Consider the following 14,743-nt stretch of genomic DNA (forward strand, 5'->3'; position numbering starts at 1 on the left):
CGTCTACCTACCACCGCGGACGGGGCGGTACTAAAGGCCGCCGACAGAGGTCACCACATCTCTGTTGTCAGGATACAGGCGTCCCTGATGAGTGGCAACATCAACAATGTGCCTGCAATTCTATAATACACTTTAATACACGTATTATATAATACACAATTTTCAATGAAGACCAACTGGCCGGTATTTTTGGAGTTGACTATAGCACTTGCAGCTCATTTTACACTCTTGAAAGTCGTGTGTGTGTGTGTGTGTGTGTGTGTGTGTGTGTGTGTGTGTGTGTGTGTGTGTGTGTTCGTGTGTGCGTGCATGAGTGAGTGAGTGAGTGAGTGAGATAAGCTATAGCCTTCGAGATGAATTGCTCTACAGGTATGTTATGGGAAAAGATAACATCCAGAAAAGCACTTTGATTTTTCTCTACTGCTACTGGTACCCACATCCTCAGTACAACATGAGCTGGCATGCCCGAAATACAGCTATGCCCTTACCTCTGTAGCTCGTAGCCTATAGCTATCCCCTGCCTCTGTATCACATAGTCTTTAGCTGCCCCCTAACTCTGTAGCCTGTAGCCTATAGCTACCCCTTACCCCTTACCCCTTACCCCTTACCTCTCACCTCTTACCCATCACCTCTTATCACCTCTCCCCGCTTCACCCTTCACCCACAGTATTGCAACAACATTATTCCTATGTTTGCATTGGTATTTGTATGTTCGTCCCCATTTGTAATGACTCTGGAACATTTCATTCAGTTGGTGATGATTTTTGTCCCCTGGTTTGTTCTGGTCGCGATGCTTGTTATTCCTGTCAATGTCCGCTATGGTGAAATACACTGAAAACCATTGAGCTCACTCTCAATGTTGTTCTTATCACTCTCTCACTCTCTCACACATGAAGACAAACATTTATGAACGTGAACAGACACACACAAGCACGCACGCACGCACGCACACACGCACGCACGCACACACACACACCACACACCACACACACACACACACACACACACACACACACACACACAGATACCATCGAAGCACACACACACACACACTCGCAGGCCAGACAGGGTACAGTACCTGCTTAAACAAAGCTGCTGCTACAAAAGATGGTTAAAAAAACACAGGGCTCTAGTTTTTTACTGCTAGAAAAATACAACTCGGCTGAAAGCAAGGTGGAAAAATACCGGAAGCCCCTGTCACCGGGGTTGAGAAGAGAGAGAGAGAGAGAGAGAGAGAGAGAGAGAGAGAGAGAGAGAGGGAGAGAGAGAGAGAGGGAGAGAGAGAGCTATCTAAAGTTATAGAGAGTGAGGCCTGTCACGCAGTATAGGCAACCAGAAGGAAAATAAAAAAAGGGAGGAAACACATCGGTTTAGGTGGCCTAGGTGAACAGCCAGTCAGATGAACCCCACTGACTCAAAGGCAGGCAGACAGACAGGCAGACAAGCAGAAAAACAAACAGACAGACGACTAGACTGACAAATAGATAGAATAACAAACAAACGGAGATGGACAAACAGAGAACATAGAATGCTGGGAAACGGAGCAACAAGCCAACAGACACAAGACAGTTAGGCCCACAGCCAGTCAGGGCAGCCAGATCGATAGACAGACGGGCAGCTCTATAGACGTATAGAGGGAAATAGTTCAACGCAGTTCCTTCCATTTACTGGCCTTAAGCGGTGCTTCCATTAATCACATCTATGGTGATGAGGCACTGGAGGAGCCTAATAAGCTCTGGGCTTTAGGAACACATTGACAAAGCACCATCTTCTCCTCTAACCTAATGGCTGACTCATTCTCTCTCGTTTCCAGCCGTTACCATCTCCCTAATCGTGCAGCTATATTTAGCACTGGCGGCGTGCCCTTCCAGACAGATAGGGGGGCAGAAACCCTGAGCAATTCTCCTTGTTTCTGCCATCCCCTCTTCTCCTCTCTTCTCTCTCTCTCCCCTCCTCTCTCCTCTGTCATTCCCTCTCCTCCTCTCTTCTCTGCCGTCCCCTCTCCGCCTCTCTTCTCTCTCTCCTCTCCTCCTCTCTACTCTTTCTCCTCTTCTCCTCTCTTTTCTGCCATCCCCTATCCTCTCGTCTCTCTCCCCCCTCTCCTCCGCTCTTCTCTCTCTCCCCCCTCTCCTCCTCTCTTCTCTGCCATCTCCTATCCTCACCTCACCTCTAACATCATCATCTCACCGCCGATATCATCCTCCTTACTATTCCCGTCTACTCTTTCAGAACACTGAGGTATTCTTAAAGCTAAATGCTTCCTTCATTGTGAACACTTGTATATGGGTATGTCATGTTTAATCAGACCTTCAGGGGGCTACACTGGTAGCCCCCACCGTCTATCTGTCCTGTCAGTTAGGCTCTAGAGAACCGTTTATGGGAGGACCAAAGCACTGATGATGGCACAGACTGCGTCATCACCATCATCATCATCATCATCATCCTCATCCTCATCATCATCGGCCACGCTGTAACCTCGCCTCTCTCTAACTGACCAAGAAAACACACACTGGCTAGAACTAACAGACAGCTATGTGGTCACAATGTCCTCTCAGCTGTCCCTCTCCCTCTCTCAATGTCCCACACAGTGAAACACACAAACACGCACATTAGGCATGCACACACACACATACACACACACACACACACACGCACACACACTCCAAAGCACAGGGTTTGTACTTGATGTACGCTTGACTCAGCAGAACGGAGGCAGGGGAGGATGAGAGACAATATTATGTCTCATAACACCATCACGTCCCTGAGCGACGCCCCCTCCCTGCCCACACTCACCCGCACCCCTGTTTATCTTTCATTAGCCACAAAGGAGACCTTAGCCCTGTGTGTGTGTGTGTGTGTGTGTGTGTGTGTCTGTGCGTGCCTGTGCATGTCTGTGCGTGCCTGTGCGTGTCTGTGTGGGTCTGTGCATGTCCATGTGTGTCTGTGCGTGTCTGTGTGTGTCTGTGCATGTCTGTGCGGTTCTGCGTGTGTCTGTGCGTGTCTGTGGGGCACCACAGAGAGTCCATAGAGAAGCGTCACTTTGGTGACAAATGAGAACAAACCAATCAAATATATGAAAAATAATACAATTCCTTTAATAACATCATTGTAACATCACTGTTGTGTCCTGGTATGATTTTCGATTGAAATTCACGTGACTGTGCAGTATACATGTTCTATAATGGACAATGAATCGATTACATCCGTTTATATACCGACATAAAACTGCATTGTTTTACACATACATTATAGAGGGCACCGATGGTGTAGCAGCAACATAAAAAGAGGGGGACCTTTCTCTATGCACACAGGCTACAGTAGTACTTCTAATATAACTACCACTATAGCCTTTCTCTATGCATATCGGCTACAGTAGTAATTACAGTAATATAATTGCAGAGAAGACTTGCAAAGGACAGATGGCATTTGAAATCTACGAGTACATCTCTAAAGTAGGTCTTGCACGCACAAGATCATGTCAGCTTGTTAGATACTATGACATGTGATGTACTCTAGTAAGTGGTGCGCAGAGACACTGCAGGCTGTGATGGGGCTACTTGACTGCACAGTGTAGTGTAGTGTGCAGATACAGGGCACAGCGACAAAAAGGACAACAACACAGGATACTGATACCATCATCAGATGATCATTCCTACAGCAATACATTTCAGCGATGCAGAGTGGAAACGTTGAAAATCACCACATGCCCTCATTCCATCCCATCAAATCTGCCTGGTGTTTGCAATAGTGTCGACGCCACAACTCTTAAGAGATGTGAAGAGGAATGTTCTTTATACGTGCGACATACTGTGTTTACTGCATTGATGTTGCACCACCAGTCCATTTGTAATTTTGTGCTATGGCCCAAATCGATTTGACCAAGACTGCAAACAATCTCATTGTGTTCCAAACCACTTTCATTCAAAACAGTCCAGCTGCAACTAACTATAGTATATTAGCTATATATATATATATTTATAATGAAAACAATCAAGGCTAGTTGGTGAATGTAGAGACATTAAAACAGGACAGCAGGTGGTCTATTAAGGAGACAAGGAGAATGTGATCTACAGGGACAAACGATCATGAGTGTTGTTATATATTATAAATGTTTATCCTAGTCAATGATTTTATGTGTGGTGGTCTACAGTCAGCTAATGTAGTCTATCCTCATAGTAGCAGACAGACAATAGATGTATGCAGTTGATTGTTAAGCAGCTTATTATAAGAGTTATTCACTGGTAATCAGAATCCTGTGGGCCACATTGGAATGTCTTGTCGTAGAGTGATTTAAAGTAAAAGGTTTCTTAAGGGTGATATATCCAACACTAGCATTTTAAAGTCTCACAGAATGCTTTTATACACATTTTAAAAATGAATGAAGCTGTATGAGACAAGGTGATTGCTACTTACAGTAAGCATACCATAAATGCACATTTACCTACAGATATTTTCCGCTGTCCGTATTACAAATGATTGATAATGCTGGAGGTATATGACAAAAAGTATTCAAAAAGTAAAGTCTAGACTAAAAATTAATGGGAACACAAGAGGTAGTGATTGAAGCACTGGTGGACCGAACAACATCAACAAACAGGGCTGAATCTAACATAGTGGACTTACACACAGAGAGCTCATGAACATTCATCCACTGCAATGTTTTGTGGACATTATATGGTGTAATGTGGATCCAGATCAGTAATGTTTAAAAATATATGCTCATCTATATCGTCGTTATCTAACACAGTAAGTTACACTACAGGGTTCAAACAGACCCGGCAGAATAATAAGTGGTTTTCTGAATGGAACAACATTCTCTCCATCCCTGGCACCTATAAAAAGTTTGAACCATAGCAAAACAAATAAAGAAAGGGAAAGATAGGATATTATCCTATTGACTGCATTGGGAACGTCTCTCTTGCTTTAGATCCTGCCATCCGTGTTTAATATCGCCCCCACTGCTTATTTTAATGAGACATTCTGGTGTCTGAGGTCTTCAGTGGCCCCTCTGTTTAGATTGAGTCTGTCTGGGCGTGGCCCCCCAGTATGTACATCACTGGCCACCCAGCGTCACTCTTTATGCACTCGGATTAGCGATAAACAAAACCAAAGCAAAACAACATAAAGGAAACCCTCAGCCGCATGGAACATGTGAACAACAGTGGGACTGAATTATACCAAAAATATAGAATAGAATCCTTAGGGTACATTAACATACTACGTAAAGACCTCGCAATAAACACAATAAAAAAAGGACATACACTTTCCTAAACTTGATGTGGTATAAAAAAATAGCTTATAATCACCTGCATACTTTTCACTGTGTGTGTGTGTGTGTGTGTGTGTGAGAGAGACAGAGAGAGAGAGAAACAGAGAGAGAGAGAACACTTGCATTTGTGTACTAACCAGTACATTTGCATGTGTGTCAGCTATAACAGCAAACAACTCGATTGGAAGAGAACAACATAGAGAGAGAGAGAGAGAGAGAGAGAGAGAGAGAGAGAGAGAGAGAGAGAGAGAGAGAGAGAGAGAGAGAGAGAGAGAGAGAGGACAGACAGAGAGAAAATGGTACGGTTGTGATTGTGTGTGTGTGTGTGTGTGTGTGTGTGTGTGTGTGTGTGTGTGTGTGTGTGTGTGTGTGTGTGTGCGTGCGTGTGTGTCTGTGGTGTGCGTCCAGCTCGTGTCTATGTGGCGCGGTGGACAGACGCCAGACCTCATTATTGTCATTCTCCTCACTGGCGCGGGGAGGCCAACGGTCTCTTTCAGCGGGAGAGCTGGGGAGGAGCGGGGAGGAGCGGGGAGGAAAGAGGGACAAAGCCGCGTCCTTTAGGGGACGAGGGCCAGCGAAGGAGAGGAGAGGAGGATTGGAGCTCTGGGGAGTCTGCTCCTGATCCAGGACCACACAGATACACACACTCTGGCATGCAGCTCAGCTCCGGCTCTGCACCAGCTGCCATGCCAGTCAGACCCGAAACGCTTGTGTGTCTGCATGTGCGTGCATATGTGCGTGTGTGAGGGTGCGCGCATTGCGTGTCTTTTTCACATAGAAGTCAAAGTGACTTAATCTTCCTGTGTGTGTGTGTGTGTGTGTGTGTGTGTGTGTGTGTGTGTGTGTGTTTGTGTGTACGTGTGTGTGTGCATACATTTGTGTGTGAGTGTGTATGCTTGTGTCTGTCTGTGTGTGTGTGGCCGTCTGTTCATGCAAATTTGTGTGTGTGCGTGTGTGTGCGTGTGTGTGTGTGTGTGTGTGTGTGTGTATGCGTGCTCAGAGGGGTTCTGGATCCTTGCCCCTCGTAGTTAAGGTGTCCAGCAGATGTCCTTGGGCGAGGCGCCTTACTGCGAGCTGTCACCTTGTGTCCGAGGTGTGGCAGCGGCTGTTTAATGCAGTCCGTTTGTGAGGTGGTCTGCTCCACATCCAAACGGTAACATTGTCCTCTGAAAGGTCCCCTCCACCGCCCAGCACATTAGTTAATGGCTTCCCCACATTGGTTTGGAATGAAGTAGTGATTTGTTTCTATTTATCTACTTAACTGCACACGCATAGTCTCGGCCACAGTTGCTAGAAAGTTCCATGGAAAGTTCCACTAGACTTTGGCACCGGGGGACAGCGGCAGTTGGATCCCCCCACTTAATGTGGGGTGGGGGGGGGATAGTAAGACTTAGGGCATATAGATCTATGCACGGCGTCACACACAGTGGCAGTTAGGCTATGTGTATTTACATGAATACTTTATCCGGGCCTGCTCCGTCGGCCAGCTCCTCTGAACCAGTGAGGCAAGAGCATTGGGCCTTGGAGGAGTCCATTTGGGGGCTCGGTCTGGGGGCCGGGGTGGGGGGGTGGGGGGGTGGGGGTCTGTCCGTGCCCCCCCTCTGAGGCCCGGACGCAGGGAAGAAGTGAGGAGTCGAGGGAAGAGCAGGTCGAGAAAGAGGAGACCGGGAGGAAGCCCGACGTCAAACGCTCACGCTCTCACGGCCTCGCACCTGTAAAACAAACGACAAGCCAGCAGCAGCTCAGTAAAAGGAAAGGTCACCTCTGTTTACAGCCTGGTGTGACGTCTTCCATGCGTCATGAGGGCCGTTTCAAAATCCATAGTTGCACGGCGGAGCGTCCATCATACGCCTGGCATGATATAGATGATACACGATGATACACATGATCAGCCTATCCGAGTAGACGCACCCCTCCAGTACACACAGAGCGTCAAGGAAGGCTGCACTGGTAGCGTTTGTGTTGATCGGTTCTTTGTAAAACAAGCTGAGCCCCTGGTACAACAAGCTAAGCGGATTGTGTGATGGCCCGTGTTTGTCATACACCCGGCCGGCCTCTGTGTAAGCAGATAAGGCCGCCCGCTGGGCTAGCACTCTGTGCTTTATTTACCCAAATGCTCTAGGGAAGGAGGGGGAGGCTGTGATCCGTCATGTCTGCCTTCACCACTGGGCACGCTCATCCCTTGTTTGTCCAACTGATTATAAAAACTCAGTGTGAACTTTCCCATCAGCCACCAGAGAGCTGGATAACAGCGTCCGCTCACTCTGTGTTCAGCAGGCCGACGGGCTAACGAGCTCTGACTAAGCCGTCGTTCTCTGGCGCGCGGCTGTTGGTTCGCGTCACATGCGCGGTTAAAGGTCGTCGCTTTATGACGCTGTGGCTGTGTTCACAGCGTCAGGGAACACATTCGCACCGCAGAGCAAAACAACAGTCGCTTTTAGAGAGGATGGAGACAAGGGGAGGGCTGCTTGATTATGGGAAGAATCATGATCACGATTATTATGGTCAATATTGAAATCTCGATTATTCAAACGATTATTTTTGAGTTTAAAAACATGATGCATTTATTCATAATTTCTCACACAAAACACTTTGTAAATTAGAACTTTGAAATTTACACAAAATGGTCAAATGGAAAATAATGTACAGATATGTATCCAGTTGATCTGCAATTTCTATAAAGAAAGAATAATTTTAAAAATATATAGTTTCAACTCGATTATATTAGTTTGGTGATCGTTTCACGCTAAAATTGAAATTGTGATCAAAATCAGATTAATCGCCCAGCCCTAAACAAGGGTATGGTCCTCAGGGGCCCACACACAGCCCAGACCCAAACCAATGGCCAACTGCCGTTAACCGACAATTCCTTTGCATTGAAACACACGGCGAAGACTACTGCCAACTACACAGCAGCGTGTACGTTCTGCGCTTGCGCGAGATGCAATAAGTCTCCTTAACATCGGGTGGCGCTAGTCTCGTGCCGCTAGTCCGACCCTCTCACACACGTTTCAGATGGCCAACGGTTGGGACAGTGTGTTCCACGCTTTGAGGTGCAAAATAACCCAACAAACGCCAACAAACACAGACAAACGCCAACAAACGCCAAGAGACGCCAACAAACACCAACAGACACCAACAGACGCCAACAGACACCAAAGGGACCCGTTAGCGGTTGTCAGCCGTACACAAAAACAAATGGTACTACCAACCACTCAAAACCAAAATAAATAGTATTCCAACCAATCACTGACAAGGGGCGGGTGTTGTGGAGTTGCGTTCATGATAGTTTTTACTGGATGCACGAAACACGGAAGGGAGGGGCGGGCTGGCTCTGTTCGTTTGGGATCTCGCTTCGAATACCAACCGAAGTGACGTCACCCAACATCGCTGATACAACCTTTAATGAACGCGTGTATAGAGTGCTGAAGTCCCGCCCCTTCCGGTGGTGCCCATGGGACCTATGAGATCGTAAAATATGAATGGGTTTCAATGGAGAGAAAGTCTGTTTTTTTATATGCCCCGGATTACACATATGTTGTTTGTGGATTTAAATGATCATTTAATCCGGGGCACATGAAGACTGGGACCAGAAAATAATGACTCGTTCTCCATTGAAACCCATTCATATTTTACGATCTCATACCACCGGAAGGGGCGGGACTTCGGCACTCTATGAGGAGTACGAGGAGCACCCCGTCCCTCCCACAGGGGGGTCTGACCTGCAGCGCTGCGGGTCCAGCCTCCGGCGCTTCAGACCGCAGTCGTCCTCCGCCAGCGTGCAGCGGCAGCGGCACGTCCCCTCCTCCAGCGCCCACTTCCTGCCGGCGCAGGGACGGCAGGCCGGGCGCGAGGGCGGCGGGGTCGGGGGGGAAGGAGGAGGCAGGGAGGGTGAGGGCGTCGGGGGGGGAGGAGGCAGAGAGGGTGAGGGAGTCGGGGGGGGAGTCGGGAGGGCGGGGGAGGGAGTCGGGGGGGGAGGCAGGGAGGGGGGAGGAGGGGGGCGGGGCACAGCGACGGTCCTGAGGAACAGAAAACACACAGCAGGAGGTCAGCCGTGCCGGGCCGCTGCGACGCCGCGCTGGCTGCTCAGCGGTTCGTCGTCCGACGCGTTCTGTTCCCCTTCCTCCTCTTCCTCCTCTCTCGGTGTGATCGTCTCTCCGCTCCGTCCGGGCCTCCCGAGCGGCGGCCACGCCACCAGACGGCCGCGTTGACCCCTGGGTTAACGCCCCCCCCTCCCCCCTCCCCCCTATGAGCTGGTTGCTGCGGAGGCTGAGAAAGGTGCTGGTGTCAGCGGGTCCATTAACCGTGCCTGGTTACTCCTCAGCCCACCTCAGGGGGCCCCGGGCAGCTTTAATGGACTGTAATTAATGAAGCTGCAAGGGGGTCTGTGTGTGTGTGTGTGTGTGTGTGTGTGTGTGTGTGTGTGTGTGTGTGTGTGTGTGTGGACTTGCTGCTGACCATTTACTACATTGGCTTGGAGAGAGTGGGAGAAAGAGAGAGAGAGCGAGTGAGCGAGAGAGAGAGAGAGGGGAGAGAGAGAGAGAGGGAGAGAGAGAGGGGGAGAGAGAAAGAGAGAGAGAGGGAGGGAGAGGGAGAGAGAGAGAGAGAGAGAGAGAGAGAGGGAGAGAGAGTGAGAAAGAGGGAGAGAGAGAGAGAGAGAGAGAGAGAAAGAGCGAGAGAGAGAGAGAGAGATCAGGTGGTTCTCTGGAGTAAATTAGTTTGATTTCACACATGCCGTGTGGTGAAAGGGGCCTGCTCTGGATGATGGATGGCCACAGAGAGACGTGGGGTCCACGCAGAGACCCCCTGACCCCTGAGCAGGGAGCCCCTCACAACACAGGGAGGGAGGAGGGAGGAGGGAGGGAGGAGGGAGGAGGAAAACCTTTCCCTTCTTATGAGTAACCAGACTTAGTATGTATGTACATGTGCATGAATGTATGGTGGTGACACTCCATGAGATGGTGACAGAAAATCTAGAATTAAAGTTCTGATTTGAGCTACAGCCTACCTATGATGTTCCAGCAAATAATAATACGAAGTTTGAAGCCCTGCTACATTAATGTAATATAGTTACAATAACTATAATAACATTAACAGAAAGTGTATGCATGTGTGTATGACCCTGTATATAACTGTGTGTGTGTGTGTGTGTGTGTGTGTGTGTTTGTGTATTTGAACAAAGGTGTTATTTGTACGACAATACTCTGGAAAGAAATACATATGCATACGGAGTGCGACATCAACCCATCATCTACAAAATACAGATTTACTGATAATCACTGAAACTTGTGATCAATCAGAGAGGATGTGATGGTGCACATACGTTCTGATGAGGGGTTCCACTGGTTTCCGTTTTGATTTGCCTCTCCCCTTCTTCCTGCCTTTCCTGGTTGGCTTCAGAAGAGGCCTGGGAGAAACAGAACCATCTAGTCAGACGACACAGCCATCGTACGAGAGCGTCTTATAGGTTCTGCCAGCATCTGATTAGCATCTGATTGGTTCTGATAGCATGTGCTAGCATCTGATAGGATATGATTGGTTCTGCTAGCATCTGATAGCATCTGATAGGATCTGATTGGTTCTGCTAGCATCTGATAGCATCTGATTGGTTGAGAAGGATTCCAGATGCTGATGACAAAACCTCTGATAGAATCTGATAGTCATTTGAAGTTCAAATCTGATTGTAGTGTAATAATGCAAGGTCAAAAGTTACTTGATAAGTAATAATCTAATTATATTTGATAAGCAGATTTTTATTTTTAACCAGTGGCATACATTTGAACAAGTATACAAAATGATAATGATAACAATTAATATAACTATATAACTATTTAATGCAATTAATCATAGTACAATTTGTGGATGAAAGTTATTTTGGGGGGTGGGGAAATCTTTTTTATAAAATGGTCTCCGCCATCTCTCTGATCCTTATCTGAACTCCCCGAACGTTCTAGAACAGGCTCAATCTCCCAGCTACTAATACATTGTGAACTCTGTTATTATTCTGTCATTTGTAATTTGATGAACTGCTTACGCAGTCGATTTGACTCTAATTTGCTCTCATGGATGCATGCATCGCCGCTGTCCCCGAAGAGGGAGTTCATGGCATCAGAGATAACCTTGTCTCTATGGCAACAACAGGATGGGTTCTCCCCCGCGGGACTCTGAATTAGGAGTCACACAGATGCCCGCTCAACAAGGGATTACACACACACGCACACACACACACACACACACACACACACACACACACACACACACACACACACACAGACGTACACGCAAATGCGAACAATCATCTACAAAATCCACCCCCTGAACGCACACACACATTGTCAACACACACACACAAACATTATGCACACTATGTTATTTATGTTCACATGCTAACAGGAAGCGCAGCAACATAAACACTGGAGATGAGGTCCTGCTGATTGGCCGGTTGGAGCGGAGTACCGGTGCGCAGCGACACACAAACAAACAAGCAGCAGGGAATCCCATGAAGCCGTCAGAGAGCCCACACAGAACCAGAGGAGCACCCTGCAGCAGCACCCACAACTCAACCCCACTAAAGTAGACTGGGCCACAACTCAACCCCACTAAAGTAGACTGGGCCACAACTCAACCCCACTAAAGTAGACTGGGCCACAACTCAACCCCACTAAAGTAGACTGGGCCACAACTCAACCCCACTAAAGTAGACTGGGCCACAACTCAACCCCACTAAAGTAGACTGGGCCACAACTCAACCCCACTCAGTAGACCAGGCCCACCACAGCAGGAGAATCCCTCTGGCAGTTACAGGATGAGCGGCTGAGCTCTGTGTATCTCTGCTAGATGGGAGCAGCACTATAATTGTATTTGTTTTATTCATTCTCGGAAGCCCGCTGGCAACTGCACAAACTGTTCCCGGGATTTAAAAACGTCCCTCTCTACGTTCACCTCAGTGGCGGCTGGTCAATAGAGGGCGCAACAAAATCAACAAAAAGTTTAATCGTTTAATTGTGTGATAGACCGTACTTGCAACTGCCAGTAACCATTTAAACGAGTCTGAACGTCAATGATTTGGGCTAGGCTAGTTTATTGGTCATTCTAAATAAAGCCCTCCTTCAGGTCAGGGGCGCCGGCCAAGTTGAAGTCAACGTATGCTCGCAAACTTTTTGCTGTCTATCAAGCAGAGAAGGTTTTTCATTGGCACAAAAAAAATCGCCCTCGGGTCGCAGCAGTGTGTGCTCGCAGGCCAATGGTATGGCTTTTCTGTTTTTCTTTTATCACCACGTGATTGGACAATTCAGCAAATCAATCAAATAGGCTACCTCCCTCAGCAACACTCGCGCAACACAACTACAGCAGAGAAGAGATGGATCGCTAACTAGCAGAGAGTTGTAAAAGCACTTTCCACCCATTTCAGTGGAGGAATTGGACTCCCCAAGCAATGTTAGCCTATAGCCTACTTAAAAGCAGCAAGTAAGTTGCATATTAATTTGGTCTTTCGGCCTGTAGCATATAAATAATATAAAGCAACTGTCCCATATTTCGAACTGCATTCGAAATAGACATTGAGACACAATAATGGACGCTATAGGACAGTGATCATGATTTGCCTCAATATCATAATAACAACAATGGGTAAGCTTGTAAGCTTGCCCAGGCCCTGCAAGTCAGGATGTAGGCTATGAATCTGAATGCATAGTAGGTAATAGGTATTAGTGGTCATCGTGGCCATCTCCAAAATGCACCAGAATACAGGAAATCAAATCTACCAAATTAATTTTTTTCTATTACTGCGCCCCACCAACAATTTTTATCACCAGCCGCCACTGGTTCACCTGCTCAAGGTTATTAATATATCCATATCTAGCAGCAATGAAACTGCAAGCTGGCATGCAAAATGTTTAACAACTACACTTTCTTTGTTAACAATAACAGCATAATTAATGGCAATAGAAAATACAAAACGGTTGTTGCTCTCAGCCGTACATAAACTGGGCTGTTGTGTGGGACTACTTCAGAGCTTCCATGGGGAATGTTTATTATGATGGTTTAAGATGGCTAGATAGCCAAGGCTTTCATAGATCACAGAAGGAGCGCTTGTCCAACAGATCATTTGATAACACACAAAAACACACACACACACACACACGCACACACACACGCACACGCACACACACACGCAGACCCACACCCACCCACACACACACACACACACACACACACACACCCAAGATAAATAAGATCTGATGAGATAAAATACTATTTACCTCGTAGTATGAGTTGGAAGCTGGTGATCTTCTTTGGCTCTGCGCAGAAAAGAACAGTGTAAGGATAGAGTCTGTGTGTGTGTGTGTGTGTGTGTGTGTGTGTGTGTGTGTGTGTGTGTGTGTGTGTGTGTGTGCACGTGTGCGGTTTGCATGCATATGTGCAAGCGTATGTACACACATTTGCATTACACCGTATGCTTACCTGCACTCACACTGGCTGTGCTCAACAAAGGGCAGTTCCACAAGGTCGTGCTTCATGTAGGAGGTCCTCATCAACTAAGGCAGGAGAACACAAAGTCAAACTCCAAACAGCCCTACATTGTGTGTACAGGTGTGTGTTACTATGTACTTGTGTTCACTACTATGCGTTTAAACATGCATTTGTTAATGGACACCCAGGGTGGCATCCTCAGCAATATAAACTTAGTTCCTGGAGACAAAAACTGGGATTCTGTCCCATCCTGATTTCCCTACTGCCATGGTAACAGAATAGCGTCACAGGCGTTGCCTGATTTAGCCTTTCTACTCGTCTATTTGTAGCATAGCCTAAATCTAGAGCGTGTGGGAATGACCGTCCCTTTGTGCATCGACCGGCGGGCTGACTGTGTGTGTGTCTGCCTCCGTCACATGTACACATGTACACGTGTACACAGCCATGCGTGTACACGTGTTTTATTTTATTTTCTATTTAACCTTTATTTAACCAGGTAAAAGTCTCATTGAGATTAACATCTCTTCTTCAAGAGAGACCTGGCCAAGAGGGCAGCATAGAACAGACAACACATGTATGTTTCATACAAACAAAACACACAATTTACACGCAATTAAAAGACAGCTTTGGTAATTCAAGTGAGGAATTATACACAGGTACAATGTCCAACATTTCCACATAATAAGTCAAAGAGCAAAAGGCCTCAAATGAGATCAGTTCTGGTAGTTTTAAGACTTTCTGGAGGGTGTTCCTAGCAGATGGGGCAGCATACTTAAAAGCTTTTTTTCCCAGCTCAGTACGAGCACTAGTAACAGACAAGAACATCCTGTGAACAACGGCTTCTCAGGAGATATGTACATAAGTCGGCGGGTACCGCCCCCAAGGAGAGTTTGGTAAGTAAAACTCAACCAATGTGCGCGCCTGCTGTTCATACAGAGACGGCCAATCACTCTTTGCATACGAGGTACAACGGTGTGTGTGTGTGTGTGTGTGTGTGTGTGT

General features: G+C 47.2%; 1 protein-coding gene across 1 annotated transcript in view; it reads right to left on the minus strand.

Annotated features, from left to right (window-relative positions):
• Positions 1–3,081: 3,081 nt before the first annotated feature.
• The window catches only part of vegfba (vascular endothelial growth factor Ba), a 15,426-nt gene continuing 3,764 nt past the window's right edge, over positions 3,082–14,743 (minus strand). The window contains exons 4-8 of the mRNA XM_084469854.1: positions 13,733–13,806; positions 13,531–13,569; positions 10,593–10,676; positions 8,992–9,288; positions 3,082–6,981 (exon numbers count right to left, since the gene is read on the minus strand). Of these exons, the coding sequence (XP_084325980.1) occupies positions 6,960–6,981; positions 8,992–9,288; positions 10,593–10,676; positions 13,531–13,569; positions 13,733–13,806 (516 nt within the window). The 3' untranslated portion in view covers positions 3,082–6,959. The remainder of the gene's footprint in view (positions 6,982–8,991; positions 9,289–10,592; positions 10,677–13,530; positions 13,570–13,732; positions 13,807–14,743) is intronic.

The sequence above is a fragment of the Micromesistius poutassou genome (assembly GCF_964030765.1).
Source record: "Micromesistius poutassou genome assembly, chromosome: 6".
Classification (NCBI taxonomy): Eukaryota; Metazoa; Chordata; class Actinopteri; order Gadiformes; family Gadidae; genus Micromesistius; species Micromesistius poutassou.